Source organism: Leucoraja erinacea, chromosome 6, assembly GCF_028641065.1.
Source record: "Leucoraja erinacea ecotype New England chromosome 6, Leri_hhj_1, whole genome shotgun sequence".
Taxonomy (NCBI): domain Eukaryota; kingdom Metazoa; phylum Chordata; class Chondrichthyes; order Rajiformes; family Rajidae; genus Leucoraja; species Leucoraja erinaceus.
In genome coordinates this window covers 45,332,648-45,355,219 of record NC_073382.1, presented here as the reverse complement: position 1 = coordinate 45,355,219, position 22,572 = coordinate 45,332,648, and the positions used below count along the sequence as shown (strand labels likewise).

General features: G+C 44.8%; 1 protein-coding gene across 2 annotated transcripts; it reads left to right on the top strand.

Moving 5' to 3' along the window:
- Nucleotides 1–41: 41 nt before the first annotated feature.
- On the top strand, nt 42–17,603 carry alox5ap (arachidonate 5-lipoxygenase-activating protein). 2 transcript variants are annotated; one of them, XM_055636873.1, is made up of 5 exons: nt 42–182; nt 5,657–5,738; nt 9,466–9,536; nt 12,368–12,449; nt 17,338–17,603. In XM_055636873.1, exons 1-5 carry the CDS (start codon nt 104–106, stop codon nt 17,498–17,500), a joined length of 477 nt encoding a protein of 158 aa, XP_055492848.1. In that variant the 5' UTR covers nt 42–103; the 3' UTR covers nt 17,501–17,603. The 2 variants fall into 2 exon arrangements, with proteins under 2 accessions (XP_055492848.1, XP_055492849.1); XM_055636874.1 differs by lacking the exon at nt 42–182 and adding an exon at nt 5,251–5,565.
- The last annotated feature ends 4,969 nt before the right edge of the window (nt 17,604–22,572 follow it).

The following is a 22,572-nucleotide window of genomic DNA, read 5'->3' as shown; positions in this document are numbered from 1 at the left end:
AATACATTTTTTAAAAGCGCAGCTTTCCAGCCCCTTGTCTCATTGGCCACGCTCGGTTGCACAATTGTCAATCTGGTGGCACCGGGGTCCGGCAAACTTTCACATGTGCTCCAGTAAGCAGCGATGGCGGGTGCAGGGAATATCTCTGAATACTTGCAGGCTTCAAAAGTCAAAACTCAGGGGTAAGTAGGAAAGTGCAAAGATATTTGAACTAGGAAGTTGGCAAGGAGCAATGCTAGGGGTAGAGCTAGTCGTTGCTAGACACCTATTGTGTGGTGCTGTGGCTGCCACTGTCAGGTTCATAATAAAACTAAGCTTATTTGTAGCATCTTTGTTAACAATAGGAAAAAGCATACTCGTTTTGTAAACAGTTTTTGGAAGCAGATTTGATTCAGATTTGATTCAGATTTTGCAATATAATTGTCAATAAGGAACAATTCTTTAAGAAATATTTCCCAAATATTATACGGAAAAATAATAACATTTTATGTCCTTTAGAGAAGGAATTGCGGAATTTGAAACACCCGTTATCATTTTTGGCTTTACTCAAATTATTTAAAACACTCTTCCATTTTCCTCTAGTCATGGGGATAGGGGATTGGGAGGGGCCTCACAAGTGGAATATCCTAGGGCCTCTCTTCATCTAAACGCGTCACTGACTAGCTGATGAAGGCCAATGTACTGAGAGCCTTCTTGACCTCTCTATCTATCTATGATGCCATTTTCAAGGAACTATGTACCTTAACTCCTATATCCCTCTGCCGTACAACACTCCCCCGAGCCCTGCCGTTCACTGTGAAGGTCCTGCCCTGGTCTACTTTCCAAAATGCGACACCTCACACTTATCAGCATTAAACACCATTAACCATTCCTCAGACCACTTGTCCATCCTGCTGTAACTTTCAATAACCATTTTTGATAGGTTAGAATTTTTTGTGAGTAAGTTAGATTTTAAAATCTTGAACAGCACTGGAATTGATCAGAACCTCCCCTGACGAAGAGATCCAGAAGTGTGAAGACACACACCTCCAGATTCAGAGATAGTTTCTTCCCAGCTGTTATCAACTGACTGAACCATCCTACCAACGTCTAAAGAGCAGTCCTGAGCTACTTTCTGCCTCATTGAAGGATCCTTGGACTATCTTTAATCGGACTTTACTGGACTCTATCTTGCAGTAAATGTTATTCCCTTTATCCCGTATCTGTACACTGTGGACGGCTCAATTGCAATCATGTATAGTCTTTCCGCTGACTGGTTAGCATGCAACAGAAGCTTTAGAAAGGAGATGAGGGGGAATTATTTCATCAGATGGTGGTGATTCTGTGAATTCATTGCCACGGATAGCTGTGGAGGCCGTCAATTGATGTTTTAAGGTGGAGATTGACAGATTCTTGATTAGTAAGGGTGTCAGGGGTTATGGGGAGAGGCCAGGAGAATGGGGTTGAGAAAGAAAGATAGATGTCATAATTGAATGGCGGAGTAGACAACGGGTCAAAAAGCTTAATTCTGCTTATGAACTTATGAACTTATGAACTTACAACCTGATGAAAGATGTAGTCACTGATGAAGCTGAAGAGAATTTGTCTTATTTGAAGGTTGAATGTTCTTCTAAATTTAAATAAGTGATCACTGCAATGAAAAAAACCCCCCTCCAGTCTGGGGAGAGAGTGGTGGCTTAATTTAGAAGCTCATTAACAATAAAAAAAGACACAAAAGTGCTGGAGTAACTCAGCGGGTCAGGCAGGATCTATGGAGAACATGGAAAGGTGGCGTTACTGGTCTGCACCCTTCTTCAGATTGAGAGAGGAGGAGAACTTCTTTAAAGTCAGCATACCTTGAGGAGATTTCACAGTGGAGCAGTCAAATGTAGAAACAAGGAACTGCAAGTGCTGGTTTACAAAGAAAGACACAAACTGCTGGAGTAAATCAGCGGGTTAGGCAGAATCTCTGGAGGCCCCAACCCTATGCTTTGTTTCGGGTTGGGACGGACAAATGGCAGATGAGTTGAACAGGTACTTTGAATCTGTCTTCACTAAGAGGGACACAAACAAACTCCCAGATATACTAGTGGCCAGTGGACCTAGGAAGCCGGAGGAACTGAAGGAAATTCACATTAGGCAGGAAATGGTGATGGATAGACTAATGGGACTGAAGGTTGGTAAATCCGCAGGGTCTGATGGGCTGCATACCAGGGTACTTAAGGAAATGGCTCTCGAAATCGTGGACACATTGGTGATCATTTTCCAATGTTCTATAGGTTCAGGATCAGTTCCCGTGGATTGGAGGGAAGCTAATGTTATCCCACCTTTTAAGAAAGGAGGGAGAGAGAAAACAGAGAAATATAGACCAGTTAGCCTGTCATCGGTGGTGGGGAAGATGCTGGAGTCAATTATAAAAGATTAAATAGAGGCACATTTGGATAGCAGTAACAGGATCGGTCTGAGTCAGCATTGATTTGAATTATGCTTAACTAATCTTCTGGAATTTTTTGAGGATGGAACTAGGAAAATGGACAAGGACAGCCAATGGATGTAGTGCACCTGGCCTTTCAGAAAGCCTTTGATACGGTCCCACACAGGAGATTAGTGGGATAATTAGAGCACATGGTATTGGGGGTAGAGTGCTGACATGGATAGAAAATTGGTTGGCAGACAGGAAACAAAGAGCAGGGATTAACGGGTTCCTTTCAGAATGGCAGGCAGTGACTAGTGGGGTACCGCAAGGCTCGGTGCTAGGACCGCAGCTATTTACAATATACATTAATGATTTAGATGAAGGGTTTAAAAGTAACATTAGAAAATTTGCAGATTACACAAAATTGAGTGGCAGTGTGAACTGTGAGGAGAATGCTATGAGGGTGACTTGGACAGGTTGGGTGAGTGGGCAGATGCATGGCAGATGCAGTTTAATATGGATAAATGTGAGGTTATCCACTTTGGTGGCAAGAACAGGAAGGCAGATTATTATCTGAATGTTGTCAGGTTAGGAAAAGGGGAAGTACAATGAGATCTGGGTGTCCTTGTACATCAGTCACTGAAAATAAGCATGCAGTTACAGCAGGCTGTGAAGAAAGCTAATGGCATGTTGGCCTTCATAACGAGAGGAGTTCTGTGGAGGTACTCCCAGAATCACAGTGTGGCTTCCGCCTATCCAGAGGTACAGCAGACATGATATTCACAGCAATCCAACTCCAGGAAAGATGCCGAACAAAGGCAGCCTTTGTACATGACCTTCATATACCTGACAAAGGCTTTTGACTCGGTAGACCGCCAGGCTCTTTGGAGCATACTATCAAGGTACATCAGAATATAGAGGCTTCTACATGATGGCATGTTGGTCACAGTGCTCAGCGACTGCGGCTCAGAATCCGAGCCCTTCACTGTGGAAACGGGGGTCAAACAGGGATGCATCATCGCACCCACCCTGTTTGTCATCTTAATTGCTGCCATACTTCACCTCATTGGTGAAGAGCTGCCACAGGGGATCCCAATCCTCTACAGAACTGACGGTGGGCTCTTCAACCTTAATAGGTTGAAAGCCAAGAGCAAAGTCAGTAACACCGCCATCATGAAGCTTCAGTACGCAGACGACTGGGCCATTGCAGCACACTTGTTCAAAACACAATTACAGGCAGGTATAATTGGTAATGAACCTTATAACGATACTGTAACACAGAGTAGTAACACAGGAATGGGTACACTGTACTCACACAGAGACTCAGGATTGAGCGAGGGTTCCGAAGAGGGTCAGGCAGGAGACGTAGTCGGGGTAGCGGAAGATCCGGTAACCAGGAGATCCAACACACGATGCAAACAAACCAGCGAGGGACAGACGAAAGGAGAGTCGAAGTCAGGCAGGAAGTCGAGGAGCCGTTGCAGGGATACACCAAACAGCCCAGGAGAGAGGCAGACAGAAACCAGGAGGTCGGGGACAGAAGGCTGAGGTGATATCCGGGAAGACGATAGGACGGAATGGTCAGGGGCAGGCAGGTTTGAATCCGTGTAGGCAGTCGGGAAATCGCTGGAGAGTCTTGCATGAATGCTGAGAACAATCTGGCACTGTGTGAACGGTGAGGAGAGTCTATATACCGGGTTGATAGGTGATCAGAGGCAACTGAGTGCAACAGGTGAGGAGAGTTAAGCTGATGAGAGGGTAGTGGCAGGCAGGCAGGTGAGGAGAAGGAGGGTCCGGTGGAAAAGTACTGGGAGGTGAAGTGGATGAGAATGAGGAGAGGGCAGACTGTGACAGAAGGGGGTTCGATGACTACCAATCACCGCCAGTCTCCACTGCCCACGTTGCACCAAGGTGTGTGGATCGCGGATCGGCCTCTACAGACATATGCAGATCCACAAGTGGATGACCCTATGGAGAGTAGAGGACAGTCATAATCGTTTCGAGTGACCGCCGATGATGATGATGGAATAAAAAGAGTTGAGTACAGGAGCAAAGAGGTTCTTCTGCAGTTGTACAGGGCCCTAGTGAGACCACACCTGGAGTATTGTGTGTAGTTTTGGTCTACAAATTTGAGGAAGGACATTCTTGCTATTGAGGGAGTGCAGTGTAGGTTCACGAGGTTAATTCCCAGGAATGCTGGACTATCATATATTGAAAGAATGGAGCGACTGGGCTTGTACACATTGGAATTTAGAAGGATGAGAGGAGATCTTATTGAAACATATAAGGGGTTGGACACTCTAGAGGCAGGAAGCATGTTCCCGGTGTTGGGGGAGTACAGAACCAGGGGCCACAGTTTAAGAATAAGGGGTAGGACGTTTAGAACGGAGATGAGGAAAAGCTTTTTCACCCAGAGAGTTGTGAATCTGTGGAATTCTCTGCCTCAGAATGCAATCAGGATCAATCACATTTTAAAAAACATTTTGACAGTTACATGGATAGGAGAGGTTTAGAGGGATGTGGGCCAAACGTGGGCAGGTGGGACTAGTGTAGATGGGGCATCTTGGTCAGCATGGGCAAGTTTGGTTGAAGGGCCTTTTTCCATGCTGTATTCCAATTCTAGGACTCTATATTCACTTTACCCAGGGAAAGGAAGTCAAAAACCAGAGGACACAGGCTTAAGGTGAGAGGGGCAAGATTTAATAGGAATCTGAGGGGCAACTTTAGACTCAGAGGGTGATGGGTATATGGAACAAGCTGCCAGAGAAGGTAGTTGAGGCAGGTACTATAACAGCATTTAAAATACACCTGGACAGGTGAGTTTGGTTGGTTTTAGAGGGATGTGGATGATACGCAGGTAGGTTCGGGTGTGGCATCTTGGTGGGCATGGACGAGTTGGGCCGAAGGGGCTGTTTCCGTGCTCTATGACTAGCCAAACCACCAACCATCACCCTTCCCCCGAGTACAACGGATCTGCGTTCTTCCGCCTGCAAGCAGCGACGAAAAGACGCGGAAGTTGAGAGATAGTTAGCTGGCAACCTGAGCAGGTCCATCCCAACAAGGTTGGTGTTTGGGGAGGGATACAGGTAGAGCCATCAGCATGGATATGGATGTTCTGGACAAAGTGGTCTTTCTGGGCGCCGTGACTGTCCTCAGCGCCCTGCAGAACGGTAAGCAAAGATGTCTTGTGGACTGACCGAGACCGATGTTACGGTGGACGCCTGTGCTTCGGTGAGAAACCTTTGCATTCCTCTGTTTCAGTATTCTTTGCTTACACGGTGCAGAACGAATCTGTTAATCAACGCCCAGCGAACACAGCTTTCGGGCGGGTCAGTGTGGCCAAGTAAGTATCCATAACGGAATCCACCTTTTCCTGCAGTGCTTGTGTGAAGGCGAGTTCGCCGGCATTTATTGTACGTGCTTAAAATCAACAGCATAATATCGTGACAAACAAGAGGAACTCTTTAATTGAAAAGGAACTGGCTAGGTTGATGAAAATTAGTTAAATATTCTCAAGAGCACGCGAAACAGAACAAATGCAATTTAACATGTAGGAAGGAACTGCAGATGCTGGTTTAAACCGAAGGTAGACACTAAATGCTGGAGTAACTCAGCGGGACATCTCATATTTTGCTTGGGCAGCTTACAGCTTATTCAGCGGTATGAATATTAATTTCTCCAACTTCAAGTAACCTTTGCATTCCCTCTCTTTTCTTCCACCACCCGAGTCGTCTAACTAGTTTCACTGTAGTTTCACTGTTTGTATCCACTCGTTATCACCTTATCCACAGCCAACAATGGACCATTGTGGGCTCCACCTTTCCTTGTTCATCATTGCTGGTTCTTTTCATACCCTTCATTCCTTTGTCCTTTGTACATTTTCATACCTCTAGTTTCCCTTTCCCCTGACTCTCAGTCTGAAGAAGGGTCTCGATCCAAAACATCGCCAATTCCATTTCTCCAGAGATGCTGCCTGATCCGCTGAGTTATTCCAGCATTTTGTGCCTCCAAGAATTGCAGAGAAATGTGTTGGAAGGAACTGCAGATGCTGATTTACACCAAAGATAGACACAAAATGCTGGAGTAACTCAGCGGGACAGGTAGCATCTCTGGATAGAAGGAACGGTTGACGTTTCGGGTCGAGACCCTTCTTCAGACTGAGAGTCAGGGGAGAGGGAGACACAGAGATAAAGAAGTGTAAGGTGTGAAAAAAAATACATCAAAAGAGATGTGCATCAAGGAAATAGAATAGATCATTGTTAGCTAGCAGAAGGTGACAACAAAGCAAACAGAGATAAAATGCAATCAAGGGGACAATCAGACTGGTCGGAGAACTGGGAAGTGGGAGGGATGGAGAGAGAGGGAAAGCAAGGGTTATTGAGTTAGGGAAGTCAATATTCATACCGCTGCGGTTTTTTTCATGTTCTAAATTTTTACACAAGTGGTTGACGTCATAGGTTTCGGAAGCCTATGTGAGAATTAAGCTGCCCAGAAGCAGAACATGTCCTGGAAGTTTACGAAAAGGGATTTCCTCTTGAGCAACATGGAGGATTACATCAGGTTGCACATAGAAACCAGGCACTGCAGATGCCTGTTTATAAAAAAAAAATACAAAGTGCTGGAGTAACTCATTGAGTCAGCCTGAAGAAGGAGCCTGACTCGAAATGTTACCTATCCACGTTCTCCAGTGATGCTGCCTGACCCGCTGTGTTACTCCAGCACTTAGTGTTTATCTTTGGTGCAACTGCAGTTCCTTCCTACACATGTTCTCCAGAGATGCTACCTGACCTGCTGAGTTACTCCAGCACTTGGACCTTCAGCCCACAAAATGTGTGTCAAATAAGATGCCAAGTTAAAATGATCTCCTCAGCCTGCACATGATCCATATCCCACCATTCCCTGCATATCCAAGTGTTTATATAAAAGCCTTTTTTTTTATTTCAATTTTTTTATTTTTTTATTTTATTTATTAGAAGAAGTGTACATTACAATAATATAAGCCAAAGATAATATAATACATTTCTTGTACCACTTCATTTTTTAAGCTTTAAAAAGAAAAAAAGGAAAGAGAGTGAGATAGGATAGTGAGTGTGCGTAAAAAAGTGATCAGAAAAAAGACCCATAGGCGCGAAGAGTTAGAAAAAAAAGTTAAGAAGTAAGCCATAGAAAAGAAAAAAGAGAAAAAGAAACAGGAGCTATGTTAAAAATAGAAAGCAGAGCTGAAAGGGATATACCAACTTCGTATTTTTTCTCCCCCCTCACCAGGTCCTGAAAACGTTTCTTTTCAGAGTTCTGTTGCACTTTATACTTGTAGTAAGTCGATAAATGCAGACCAAATCTTTTGGAATTGGTCTGATTTGCCTGCTAGAAGGAGACTCATATCTTCCAGGTGTAATGTTTCGAACATATTTGAAATCCACATATTTATAGTTGGTATTGGGGTGTTTTTCCAGAATTTAAGTACGTTTTTTTCCTGCTATGAAACTGTAATTAAATAGGTTCTTTTGAAACGCAGTTAGTTAAGGGCTGCCTTCCATTTTTCCAAAAATAATCAATTCTGCATTTGGTATCAATTTTATTTTAAATAACTTGGTGAAAATTTCAAAATTTCAAAAAGCCTCTTTTTAACAGGCTACACGCTTTCTTGTAAACACTGGACAACTAAGTTACAGAATTCAGTTTACTTCTTGTTGTAGCAAAAGTAAAAAACATAATCTGAAATATTTAAATATTTCTTTTAAGGTCATAAACATGTGAACTATTTAAATCAAACTTGACTCGAAACGTTGCCTGGACATTCGCTCTCCAGATGCTGCCTGACCCGCTGAATTCCTCCAGCACTTTTGCAGTTATCTTGTGATTTTGACTCAAGTACTCTCTGTTAATGAGGACAGGCGAGTCATATTGGTATTGGCCCTTGGAAAAGTTACCGTTTTTTAAAGGTTAAATTACGCGGTGATTGCATTCGCAAGGTGTGGGTTTGCTCAAAAATAGATCATGCGGGCGATATGATGAGGAGTGCAGCACATAGAACAATACAGCACAGGAATAGGCCATTCAGCCCACAAATTCTGTGCCAAACATGATGCCAAATTAAACTGATCTCCTCTGCCTGCACATGATCCATATTCCACCATACCTTGCATATCCATGTGCCCATCTAAAAGCCTCTTAAATGCCACTATCGTATTTGCCTCCACTACCACCACCACCTTCAGCACATTTCAGACACTCATCACACTCTGTGTGAAAAAACTTGCCCCATTCATCTCCTTTAAAATTTGCCCCTCTCACCAAGCTAGGCCCTCGAGTCTTTGACATTTCCACTCTGGGGGAAAAAGGTTCTGCCTAAGAGAGACACAAAGTGTTGGTGTAACTCAAGGGACAAAGGTTCTGCCTGTCTACCCATCTATGTCTCTCTTATTCCCACACTTTTGAGGAGCGCCGGTGATCTGATCCTTCAAGCCATGGTTTCTTTGGCCTTTGTTTTACATTGAATGGGAGAATCCGCCTTCCTTTTAAGGTGAAGGGGGAAAGATTTATTAGGACCCTGAGGGGTAATCTTTTCACGCAATGCATGATGACTGTATGGAACGAACTGCCATAGGAGGTGGTTGAGGCAGGTACTATCGCAACATTTGAAAAACATTTGGATAGGTACATGGATAGGATAGGTTTAGAGACATAGAGGCCAAATGCAGGCTGGTCGGACTAGTGCAGGGGTTCCCAACCTTTTTTATCCCGTTTACCCCTGGCAACTTTAATAGCACGTGTCAATGTTATTTAACTTATTTATGAACAACTAATGATGAACTGATGATATACCAGAACCAAACACAGTCAGTCAATGAGAAAAAATATGTACAAATCCAGAATGAAAAAATTTACCCCTGGGGGTAAATTTACCCCAGGTTGGGAACCCTTGGACTAGTGGAAATGGGGCATGTTTATCGGCGTGGGCAAGTTGGGCCGAAGGGCCTTTTCCATTCTGTATGACTCTATGACTATTTCACTGGAAATTGGGAATAAATTCATCTGCCCTTTGATTTCATTTTCTTTTTTGATTTTAGCCACAACTGCATTGAAGTTTATCCAACGTTCCTGGCTCTACTGTGGACCGCTGGACTTTTCTGTAGTCAAGGTAAAGTGTAACATATAAAATTTAACTCTTTAGAATCCACTTGTAATTTTTGCATTGAAAAGCCTTGGATATTTGCATATTATTTCTTCTGTATTAATATTCACTCATGATCCTGCATGTTTTACAGGGAAAATTTGAGAGTTTGGTTGCCAGTTTATATCAAGTTAAAGTTAAACTTATATCGAGTTAAAGTAACATAATCAATTATTGCCCACTAGATACAAATCACTAATTATTGCAATGTATTCTTGACCTTGGGTACTGACTGTGAAATTTGCACGTTCTCTCTGTGACCACGTGGGTTTTCTCTGGGTGCTCCGGTTTCCTCACACATCACAAAAACCTGTGGGTTTGCAGGTTAATTGGCCCTCTGCAAATTGCCCCTAGTGTGGAGGGAGTGAATGAGAAATTGGGATGACATAGAAGTAGTGTGAATTGGGGGGGAATCGAGAACCAGGGGGCATAGTTTAAGGTGAAGGGGGAAAGATTTAATAGGAATTGGAGGGGTAACTTTTTCACACAATGGGTGGTGCGTGAATGGAACGAGCTGCTGGAGGAGGTAGTTGAGGTAATTTAAGAATTAGACGGTAGATGGATAGGAAGAGGTTTAGAGGGATATGGGCCAAAAGCAGGCAAGTGGTACTGGTGTAGATGGGACATGTTGTTTGGTGTGGGCAAGTTGGGCTGAAGGGCGTTTTCCCACACCGTGGAACTGTATGGCTCTATGCAGGGCCGGCCTTAGGGGGTGCGGGGACAATTGGGAACAACTTTGGTGAGCCCCAGGTTTCCAGCCAAGGTCTGTCAGCCTAGTTATTTAGTATATATTATGAAATTGTACACTAAGGTGCTATGGATTATACACTGTCTGAATCTCTCCTGCTCCCGTTTGACTGTCAGTACCTCCACTGGCTTCCAACCTTTACCATAGCAGCTAATTACCATTAAAGTACATTATGTGATTGGACACAATGCCCTTGGAGACAGCGGCTGATTGGACGGGAGGAGACCTATTTGTTGATTGGACAGGAATTTTAAGGCAAGCTGGTTGGTGATTGGATAGAGACAGCGATTGATTGGCCGCCAAATAATCAGGCACAAAAAAATTGACAAATAGGAAAACAAAAATCGCTGGTCGGTGCGGACTCAGTGGACTATCTGGCTGTATCTCCAAACTAAACAGTATAATATGCAGGTACATTTATTTAAAATACAATTCGGTGATTATTTCACATGATTTCTCACTGTGTAAAGCTCAGTATCTGACCAATTTCTGTTTAACACGTTTGGTCTGCCGTGAGCATTTTTCTCTCCCAAAACAGTTCATATCTAGCAATATGATTAACGAACCAGACAGCAGTTGGACACAGTCATGCGAGTAGTAAGCGATTGATAAGATTTGATGGGGCACCCTGAGCTTTTTTGCACTAGTATTAGGGTTAAGTTTTTGAATTTAGTCGTTTCTCACACATTCTCATACAATCTATGAGTATTGTGTTTACACACCTGTTATGCTGCTGCAAATAAGAATTTCATTCTTCTGTTGTTGGTGCACATGACAATTATACATTCTTCACTCATGCATTTGTGCAATAGTGAACAGGTAACCATTGCACTTTGCGCTAAGTTAAAAAGAGTCAGCAGTTAGTCAGGAAGTAACTATTTGCCTCCAAAGAGCAACCATTTGTTAGGTGGCTTCACTAAATGGTGTAACTCAATATTCCTCCAGCAGTTCTTTTTTTTTGCTCAAGATCTGCAGCATCTGCAGTCGCTTGTGATTTAATACAATGTTCTGCTGCGATCTAACTGACGGATGGCCCATGCTGAAGCACACGCAGCATTGAAATGCTAATACGACAAATAGCAAGAATATTGAACAATACAGTAACACGTAGCTTAGAGGACACTGGGGTTTAATTTTACAAATGCCCCATTTTCACGAAGCAAGTCACTTTTGGCAACAATACCAGTTTTTAAGAAGGCAGACTTTGCACTGACCACTTGAAAATAAACCAGTGGTGAACTGGCAATGTAAACGTGATGGTCTGCCTGCCACCAAAGCAGCAGGCACCGTGGGAGGAAGGTGGGGGAGAGGGAGATGAATGTGGATGGACAGGAGGTGAAACAAAAAGATAAATGACTAACCTGCACACCAAGAAGAAGCCCCTTCTCGCGGTCCGGAGCCCTCAATCATGATGGTGAGTTTTAAGAAATTCTCAATGTGTCATCAATGCATCGATCTACATTCCTCAATAAATGTAATTGTGTTTTGAACAAGTATTAATGACACAGCGTGAATTTTATTCACAGGAATGCGGCGTCATTAATACTTGTTCAAAACACAATTACATTTATTGAGGAATGTGGATCGATGTATTGATGACACATTGTATAACTACTTGTTATCTACTGGCTGTTAACAAGTGCTAACAGTAGTAGTTAACAAATCGTTTGCGTCTGATGGCCGTGCAGTGGTCGTCATCCATGTTCGTTAAAAAGAAAAATCCGGATGGCGAATGTTTTTTTAAAAATCTTTATTTAACAAAGCAAATTTGTGTTTCCGTACGAAATACGGAACATTAGTGCGGGGTCCCCCTTAGGTGCGGGGCCCAATTGGGAGCTATCGGTCCAATCGGCTTAAGGCCGGCCCTGACTCTATGACCCTAGGACTAGTTATACTAACAGTGGTTGAGGAAAATCTTGAGGACTAGCCAGTTAAAATCCTCATATTTTGTGGAATTAAATACTTGGTGTGGGCACGATAATATTTTGCTCATAACTGTATGGCTTGTACCTTGCTATGATCAGCATTATTGTGGTTTTTATCCTGCCAGCTCCTGCTGCCTTTGCTGGAATGTTGTACTTGATAGTGCGGCACAAGTACTTTGTTGGATATCTGGGAGAAAGCAGTCAAAGGTAATTGACTCTTTGTTTCATAAACACTCAAATGAACGCTAGTGGCGGCAAAGTGGCACAGTGGTAGAGTCGCTGCCTTATAATGCCAGAGATCCGGGTTCCATCCTGATTTTGTATCAACGGATTTTGTACATGATTTATCCCTGTGACCACATTGGTTTTCCATGCACTCCAAAGACATCCAGTTTTGTAGGCTAATTGGCTTCAGTACAATCTGCATTTCTTGTACAATCCGTTGATTTCAGTGTCTCTGTTTTGCAGCTAGATTTTGACATCTTTGTTATCACGTTCCGATCATTGTTATGATTATAACAGTGATCGGAACTGCCGCTCGCCTTTTAACCGGAACTCGAAAGAGGGAGCACATTACACCAATTTTGGCCTCCCTTCACTGGCTCCCAGTGCACTTTCGAGTTCATTTTAAAATTCTTTTATTTGTTTTTAAATTATTGAATGGCCTCGCCCCGCCTTACCTCTCTGAGCTGCTCCACCTATATGCTCCTGCCCGGTGCCTCAGGTCAGCGGATCAGCTGCTCCTTGAGGTACCAAGGTCTAAGCGGAAGCTCAGAGGGGATAGAGCCTTTTCTGTTGCTGCCCCGGCACTCTGGAACACCTTGCCGCTGCAGATCAGACAGGCCCCTTCACTGTCCATCTTTAAATCCTCCCTAAAAACTCACTTTTATTCACTGGCTTTCGACACTGGCTGAGACTTTGTCCCTGTTTTAGTGCTTTTAATGTCTTTTAATTTTTACTGTTTTTATAGTCCTGTCGTCTTAATGGTTTTAGTAATTTGTAATAACTTTTTGTTGACTTCCCATGTACAGCACTTTGTGGTAACTGATGTTGTCTAAAAGCGCTTTATAAATAAAGTTATTATTATTATTATTATTATTTCACAATTATCCCACAAAATCAAGTCAGTGAATCTGGACAAAGCTGGTAAAATAAGTCATGAAGTGCTGGGATAACGCAGCGAGTCATGCAGCATCTCTGGAGAAAAGGAATAAGTGACGTTTTGGGTCGAGACCTTCCTTCGGACTGATAGTTTATCAATTTAGTCTCTCATCAGTCTGAACACGGGTCCCGACCCAAAACATCACCTATCCATGTTCTCCAGAGATGCTGCCTGATCTGCTGAGTTACTCCAGCACTTTGAGTCTTGTATACCAGCATCTGCAGTTCCTTGTTTCTGCAAAAGAAGTGTGTGATCTTATTTTATCTACTCGTATTTGCAGTGGACAGGAGAGGTTGAATCTTATGTTAAAGTTGCCTTTAGAAAGACACCACAAAGATTCTTTCGGTTCCTGTTCAATTGAGGGAGGTTATTGTGCATGATCCCAACAGTGAATTCTATGGTAATCCGTTGTCATGACAGCATCTCTTCAGTACTTCTGCTTTTTGGAATCTGTATTACAAACACATCCCTATTAATTTCTTAGAAACATAAAAAATAGGTGCAGGAATAGGCCATTTGGCCCTTTGAGCCAGCACCTCCATTCAATATGATCATGGCTGATCTTCCAAAATCAGTACCTCGTTCTTCCCCGTATCCCTTGATTCCCTTTAAGATTTCTATCTAAATCTCTATTGAAAACATCCAGTGAATTGGCTTCCACTGCCTTCTGTGGCAAGGAATTCCACAGATTCATAACTCTCTGGGTGAAAAAGTTTTTCCTCATCTCAGTCCTAAATGACCTACTCCTTATTCTTAAACTGTGACCCCCTGGTTCTGGTCTCCCCCAACATTGGGAACGTTTTTTCCTGTATCTACCCTGTCCAATCCTCTAGGAATTGTTTATGTTTCTACAAGATATCCTCTCATCCTTCTAAATTCCAATGAACACAATGACCTATTCTTTCATCAAGCGTCAGTCTAGTCTTCCCGAAAGCTAACTTGGTGAACCTACGCTGCACTCCCTCAATAGCAATAATGTCCTTCGTCAAATTAGGACCAAAATTGCACACAATACTCCAGGCGCAGTCTCACCAGGACCCTGCCAAACTGCAGTAGGACTTCCTTGCTTCTAAACTCAAATCCTCTCACAATGAAGGCCATTGGCTTTCTTCATTGCCTGCTGTACCTCTTCACTGCTTGATCACCAGGTGATGGTCAAGGCCTCATATTATTCGAACAAACACACATTTCAAAGAAACAGGGAACTGCAGATAGACACAAAGTGCTGGAGTAACTCAGTGGGTCAAGCAGCATCTCAGGAGAACATGACTAGGTGACATTTCAGGTCGGGACCTTTCTTCAGACTGATTGTAGTGGGGAGAGTGGGGGAGGGAGTAAACTGGAAGTGAAGTGTTAGTTTACCAAAAAAGGACACAATGTGCTGGAAGGGCTGAATGGCCTCCTCCTGCACCTATATTCTATGTTTCTATCACAATGGGTCAGGCAGCATCTCTTGAAAGTGTGGATAGGTGATGTTTTGGGTCTGGACCCTTCCACCTGTGTGTGAGAAGATTGAGGGCCAGTAAAAGTTGGTGGAGATTATTTTATGAGCGTGTGCCGCAAAATGTAAACTTTATTCCCTGAAATGCATATATGAAAATTATGGGCTTCTGCTTCTGACTTGGCAGCTCCTGCAGGCAAATTTCACCACCACGAAGTGAGTGTAATATTGACTAGTCAAATACCCACCATTGTTGAAGTATGTATTGGATGATTATAAGGACGGCAGCTCAGGGTGTGTTAGAACAGAGAACTGCAAAAGAACAGCCCCCTTGGCCAACAGTGACTCAGCTGTACATGATGGTTCAATGGCACTTTATTGTCCAATGTACCATGGTACCAAGGTACAGTGAAATTCCATTTTGTATACAGTTCAGTACAAGTGTTACTATACACAAGTACCTAGATACAACTTAGATAAGCATCTCAGATGCAGTACAAGTGTATATAGCAGTAGTACACTGGGACAGTATACAAAGTCACTAGTTTTTGGCACCATTTTCAAATCCCAGATGTTGTCAGTGCAAGATTCGTGGCCTGACCATGAAGGCTTGTTGTCCTGGCGACGTTGCAGGGTTTGCCTGGCCAAGTTAAACTAATCTCATCGTCCTGCACGTGATCCATATCCCTCCATTCCCTGCCTATCCATGTGCCTATCTAAAAGCCTCTTAAACACCACGATTCTATCTTCCTCCACCACCACTCCTGGCAGTGTGTTCCAGGACCCCACCACCCTCAGTGTAAAATGCTTGCCCTGCACATTTCCTTTAAACAGCTCCTCTCACCTTAGAGCTATGCCCTCTGGGATTTAACATTTTTACCCTGGGAAAAAGTGTTCTGACTGTCTACCCTATCTATGCCTCTCATAATTTTATATATTTCTATCAGGTCTCCCTTCAGCAGAGGCTCCAGAGGAAGCAATCCAAGTTTGTCCAAACTCTCCTTACAACTAATACCCACTAAAACTGGAAGCTTTCTGGTAAACCACTCCTGCACGTTCTTCAAAGCTTCCACATCCTTCCTTTATTGAGGTGATCAGAACGGCCGCAATACTCCAAATGCGGCCTAACCAAAGTTTTATGAAGCTGAATTATGACTACCGTATTTCCCGGCAATGAAGACGCACCTGCATCGAAGACACACCCCCGATTTAAGTTGCTAAATTTTGAAAAAAGGATGGCGGGTCAGGATCAAGGGTTTGGTTTAGTCCAGGGGTCTGAACATCGCCTGCATGCCCCGGGACTGGCTTCAGTTCCCAGATCCCTCGCGTCCTCGGGGCTAGCTGCAGTTCCCAGTTTGCCTGCCCCGGGTCTGGCTGTAGCGCCCAGGTCACTTGCCCCGGGATTAGTAGAGAGAGAGAGAGAGAGAGAGCGAGCCCGGGACGGAGCAGCCAGCCCAGTATCTACCCGCCAACCACCACCTCCACCGGTTGCGCTTGTGCCAAAGGACATCACGGCTGGCGGGTGGGCTGGTCAGCAGAAGGCACTGAGGTGGCAGCCGGTTCCGCTATCCGGTCCCGGCGGCCGCTCGCAGCCACCTAAGCTACTTCCCTCCCCGGGCCAGACTCCCCACACGCTGGGAATGGAACTCACCCCCCCCCCCCAGCGGTGCTGTCCTTTTACAGCCGGTTCCCACTTTACAGCCGCTTCCCATCAGCTGCTAGCAATGAGGGATAGACTTGTCTTTCCCCCAGTACAGCAACATTGATCTTGATGTTGCTGTATTTAGGGATAGCCAAGTCTATCTTTCTTGGCTAACAACCTAACCTTCGGCCTCCAAGACGCAGGTACATTTTCATGTCGTATTTTTGGATAAAAAATAGCGTCTTCAAATTGCTGGGAAATACGATACCTGACTCTTAATTCCCCGACCAATGAAGGCAAGCATATTATGCGCCCACTTTTCCACTCGATCTACTTGTGTTGACACTTTCAAGGAGCTAGGGAGTTGGAGCCTCGGGTCCCATTGAGGAATCTTGGGGTACAATGAGGTATTAAGGTCCGTAATACAAATTTAGTTTAGTTTAGAGATACAGAGTGGAAGGAGGTGCTTTGGCCGACCGAGTCCACGCCGACCAGCGATCACCCCGTTCACTAGCACTATCCTGCACACTAGGGGCAATTGACAATTTTTACTGGCTAATTAATCTGCAAATCGGGAAGTCTTACAAGTGTGGGAGGAAACCGCAACACCCAGAGAAAACCCACGCGGTCACGGGGAGAATGTCCAAACTCCATACAGGCATTACCCATAGTCAGGATCGAACCCGGGTCTCTGGAGCTGTGAGGCAGCAACTCTACCGCTGCATCGCCGTGCCGCCCTAAATGGCCCTGCACTTTTATTTGTGGGTTGTGATTTATGCAAACATATTTTCAATATTTTGTCCTTTGAAAAGACATTTTTAATTATTTTACATTTCACTTATTTTGACAGCCTCCCTGGGTTTTTCTTTGGCAAACGTCCAATGGGATTTCTCTTCATCATGTCAACTGCTGGAATTGTCAACTACGCAACAAACTACTTCTTTGGGATTAACTTCCTGTTTTACATTCAAACGCTCACAAAGGCTTCTGCTGCCCTGCTCCTCATTCCATAGTCCAGCAGGGGGCACTATCTGCGGCATCCGTCAATGAATCCGACCTGCTGTGTTTAATCAGAATCTATCTGTGCCTTTGTGATTAAAAAAAATAATTGTACAATTTTTCTTGGCTTTATTTCGTAGGCTTGGGTTTATCATTATGATCTATGCCAAGGTACAGTGAAAATCGTTGTTCTGCATGCTATCCAAACGAATCAGATATATCTGAGGTTGCCAACTTTCTCACTCCCAAATAAGAGACAAACGGTCAAAATACGGGTCAATTTCCCAACGGCAATTGGTTGACCGGCTCGGCCGTGGCTGGGTGAATGATAGAAACATAGAAACATAGAAAATAGGTGAAGGAGTAGGCCATTGGGCCCTTCGAGCCTGCACCGCCATTCAATATGATCATGGCTGATCATCCAACTCAGTATCCCATGATGATGAGTTGGCCCGGGTGCTGGACCGCACACAAAGCCCAACCGGCGGGCCAGCTGAGGAGTTTTGGCAGGCGCGACGTGGCGCGCAAAGTCCAGCACCCCATCCAACTCATGAACCGATGATCGGCCATGAGAAGGAGGGCTGGTGGTGTCAGCGGTAAGCGACGGTCTGAAGGCTGGACAGCTGGTCGGGCTGCCGACTGGATCGGGATCATGGTGCTGCACTCCACGTGCTGCACTACGTCGGGACGGGTGAGGCGGGGCTACGTCGACACGGGCGAGGCGGGGCCCGACAGTCCCCTCTACCTGAGTAGTTGCAGTCAAATACGGGACAAACCAATTTAGCCCAAAAAACGGGATGCCCCGGCTAATACGGGACAGTTGGCAACACTGGATATCCCATATATAAATTACAATCAAGCCAAACGCGTACAATAGCTAGAGTGACATTTTTGATTAACAACAGGATTATGGAGAGTGAGGGAATTAGCTGGGTATTTTAAATAGTTTAAATTGTACTGACATTCTCTTACATTTCTTCCATCCAAAAGCCCCGATACACAAGAAAATATTAATGTTCAGGTTCAGGCTTATTATTGTCATGTGTAACGAAGTACAGTAAAAAGCTTTGTTTTGTGTGTTGCACAAACAGATTAGATAATACTCTACATAAATATAATCAAACCAAACTCAAGTAAAACAAATAGAGCAAAGGGGAAGATACAGAGCACAGAATATAGTTTTCAGTATTGAGGACTGTACAGCTGGTCAGGGTGGGGGCAGAGGAACAACTCCAGGACTGTTAGGAGTCTGTCGACTGGGCAATGTTTGGGGTCTCAGAAACAGACCTGAATGAATATGCCACAGTCGTTACAGACTTCACAAAGAAATGTGTGGGGGACTGCATCCCAACAAAAACCTTCCGAGTGTTTCCTTACCAGAAGCCTTGGATGAACCATCTGATCCGCATTCTTCTGAAGACCAGATCCCAGGCATTCAGGTCTGGCGATGCAGAGGTCTATAAGATACGACCTTGATACGACCTTGGTAAGGCCATCAAAAAGGCCAAAAGGGACCTGCTGTAAGCTGGAGGATGAGACGGATGATCGGCAACTGTGGCAGGGCTTGAATGCCATCACCTCCTACAAGACGAAATCAGGAGGCAGTTCAAATGTCAGCGAAGCATCACTCCCTGACGAGCTCAATGCGTTTCCTCCAAGCTGGTTACCAAACTCGCAGAACTGGGTCTCTGCGCATCCCTCTGCAATTGAATCCTCGACTTCCTCATTCACAGACCACATTCTGTCCGTATTGGTAGAAATGTGTCATCCTCGATAACAATCAGCACGGGAGCACCTCAAGGCTGCGTGCTCAGCCCCCTGCTTTACTCACTCTATACTCGTGACTGTGTAGCCGGACATAGTACGAACTCCATCATCAAGTTCGCTGACGACAGCACTGTTGTGGGACGTATCACTGATGGCGACGAGTCAGAGTATAGAAATGATATCGATCGACCGATTGACCAAATGGTGCCAACACAATAACCTGGCTCTCAACACCAGCAAAACCAAGTAACTGATTGTGGACTTTGGAAGGAGTAGGATAGGAACCGCAATCCCGTTTATATCAACGGGTTGACGGTGGAAAGGGTCAAGATCTCCGAATTCCTGGGCACACATATTTCCGAAGATCTCTCCTGGTCCCAGCACACTGATGCAATTATAAAGAAAGCACATCAGTGCCTCTACTTCGTGAGAATATTACGGAGAGTCGGTTTGTCAAGGAGGACTCTCTCGAACTTCTACAGGTGCACAATAGAGAGCATTCTGACCGGTTGCATCGTGGCTTGGTTCGACAAACCGAGTGTCCAGGAGCAGAAAAGGTTGTAAGCACTGCCCAGTCCATCATCGGCTCTGATCTCCCTACCATCGAGGGGATCTATCGCAGTCGCTGCCTCAAAAAGGCTGCCAGCATCATTAAGGACCCACACCATCCTGGCCACACACTCATCTCTCCTCTGCCATCGGGTAGAAGGTACAGGACCCTGAAATCTGCAACATCCAGTTTCAGGAACAGCTTCTCCCCCACAGCCATCAGACTATTAAACACAACTTCAAACAAACTCTGAACTATAACAGACTATTGCACTTTATCTGTTTATTTATGTGTGTATATGGTCTATGGTATATGGACACACTGATCTGTTCTGTATTTATGCCTACAATATTATGTTGTGCTGCAGTAAGCAAGAATTTCATTGTCCTATCTGGGACACATGACAATAAACTCTCTTGGGTACACAAAATTGCTGGAGAAACTCAGCGGGTGCAGCAGCATCTATGGAGCGAAGGAAATGGGCGACGTTTCAGGCCGAAACCCTTCTTCAGACTAGAAGCTGTTCCTGAGTCTGGTGGTGCGCACTTCTGTATCTTCTACTGTATGGGAGCGGGGAGAATAATGAATGACCGGGGTGGGACAATTATTTGATTATATTGGCTGCTTTCCCGAGGCAGCGTGTAGTGTAGGTGGAGTCGATGGTGAGGAGTCTGGTATTTGTGATGGACTGGGTACATCCACCAATCTCTTCAATTTCTTGTGGTCTTTGAAAATAAATTGTTTCAGGACCTGGTGAAGGGGGAATAAAAATAAGAATAGGTACATCCCTTTTATCTCTTTATCTTTTTTTTTTCTTTTTTCACTTTTATATATCTTCAGTTCTTTTTTTTCCCTTTCTTTCTCTTTGGCTTTCTCCTTACCTTTTTCGAGTTTTACATTTCTAAGGGTCTCTCTCGATCACTCTTTCACGCACTCACTATTCTATCTAACTCTCTTTACTTTTCTTCTTTTTAAAGTTTAAAATATGAAGTGGTACAGGAAATGCATTATGTTATTTTTGGCTTATATTACTGTAATGTACACTACTTCTAATAAATTAAAATTTAAAAAAATGATTGTGGTCTCGTGCAGAACTGTTCCCAAACGTTTGGCTCCTCCCATTTCCTCCAAACAAGGCACTATGGGCACACACATGGGCCTCAGCAACACCTGCCTCTTTGTCGGGTACGTTGAACAATCCTTGTTCAATACGTACCAGGGCCCCATCCCCGACCTCTACCTCCGTTACATTGACGATTGCTTTGGGGCCACCTCCTGCACCCACACACAACTGACTGACTTCATCCACTTCACCACCAACTTCCATCCGGCACTCCAATACACCTGGACCATTTCCGACACTTCCCTACCATTACTTGACCTCACCATCTCCATCGCAGGGGCCAGACGTCTGACCGACATACACTACAAATCAACTGACTCACATGGCTATCTGCACTACACGTCTTCCCACCCTCCCCCCTGTAAAGACTCCATCCCCTACTCCCAATTCCTCCACCTACGCCGCATCTGCTCCCAGGATTAGACGTTCCACACCAGGGCATCGGAAATGTCCTCGTTCTTCAGGGAACGGGGATTCCCCTCCGACACCATAGATGAGGCTCGCACCAGGGTCTCATCCATACCCCTCAACACTGCTCTCTCTCCCCATCCCCGCACTCACAACAAGGGCAGAGTCCCCCTAGTCCTCACCTTTCACCCCAACAGCCGGCAAATACAACACATAATCCTCCGCCATTTCCGCCACCTCCAACGTGACCCCACCACTCGCCACATCTTCCCATCTCCCCCTATGTCTGCCTTCCGCAAAGACCACTCCCTCCGCAACTCCCTTGTCAATTCTTCCCTTCCCTCCCGTACCACCTCCTCCTCGGGCACTTTCCGTTGCAACCGCAAGAAATGCAACATCTGTCCCTTCACCTCCCCCCTCGACTCCATTCAAGGACCCAAGCAGTCGTTCCAGGTGCGACAAAGGTTCACCTGTATCTCCTCCAACCTCATCTATTGCATCTGTTGCTCTAGATGTCAGCTGATTTACATCGGGGAGACTAAGCGGAGGTTGGGCGATCGTTTCGCCGAACACCTCCGCTCAGTCCGCAATAACCTACCTGAACTCCCGGTGGCTCACCACTTCAACTCCCCCTCCCATTCTCAATCCGACCTCTCCGTCCTGGGTCTCCTCCATTGCCAGAGTGAGCAACACCGGAAATTGGAGGAACAGCACCTCATATTCCGCCTGGGTTGCTTGCGTCCGGTTGGCATGAACATTGAATTCTCCCAATTTTGCTAGCCCTTGCTGTCTCCTCCCCTTACTTAACCCTCGAGCTGTCCCCTCCCATCCCCCCGCCCTCGGGCTCCTCCTCCTCCCTTTTTTCCTTCCATCTCCCCCCCCCCCCCCCTTCACTGAAGAAGGTTTTCGGCCCAATGCGTTGCCTATTTCCTTCGCTCCATAGATGCTGCTGCACCCGCTGAGTTTCTCCAGCATTTCTGTGTACCTTTGTTCCCAAACCAAGCTGTGATGCAACCCGACAGTATGCTTTCTACAGTGCATCTGGAGAAGTGTGTTAGATTCTAATATGATAAATAAAATTGATCAATGGTAAATTATTGCGCAGAGGATCATGTACTTAACACCATCTTACACTCAATGTCTAATTTATATCATATCCACAGGGCAAAATGTACAGGAAATCCCAGTAGAAATAGAGATGCAGTTAACACTAGGTCTACTGTATGTTATCCCACTTT

Excerpts from the sequence above, each read along its gene's own strand:
- alox5ap (XM_055636873.1), top strand. The coding sequence starts at position 104 with ATGTGCTCCAGTAAGCAGCGATGGCGGGTGCAGGGAATATCTCTGAAT. Across the intron at positions 5,739-9,465 it reads GGGCGGGTCAGTGTGGCCAA|CCACAACTGCATTGAAGTTT; the intron begins GTAAGTATCCAT and ends TTTTGATTTTAG. Across the intron at positions 9,537-12,367 it reads TGGACTTTTCTGTAGTCAAG|CTCCTGCTGCCTTTGCTGGA; the intron begins GTAAAGTGTAAC and ends TTATCCTGCCAG.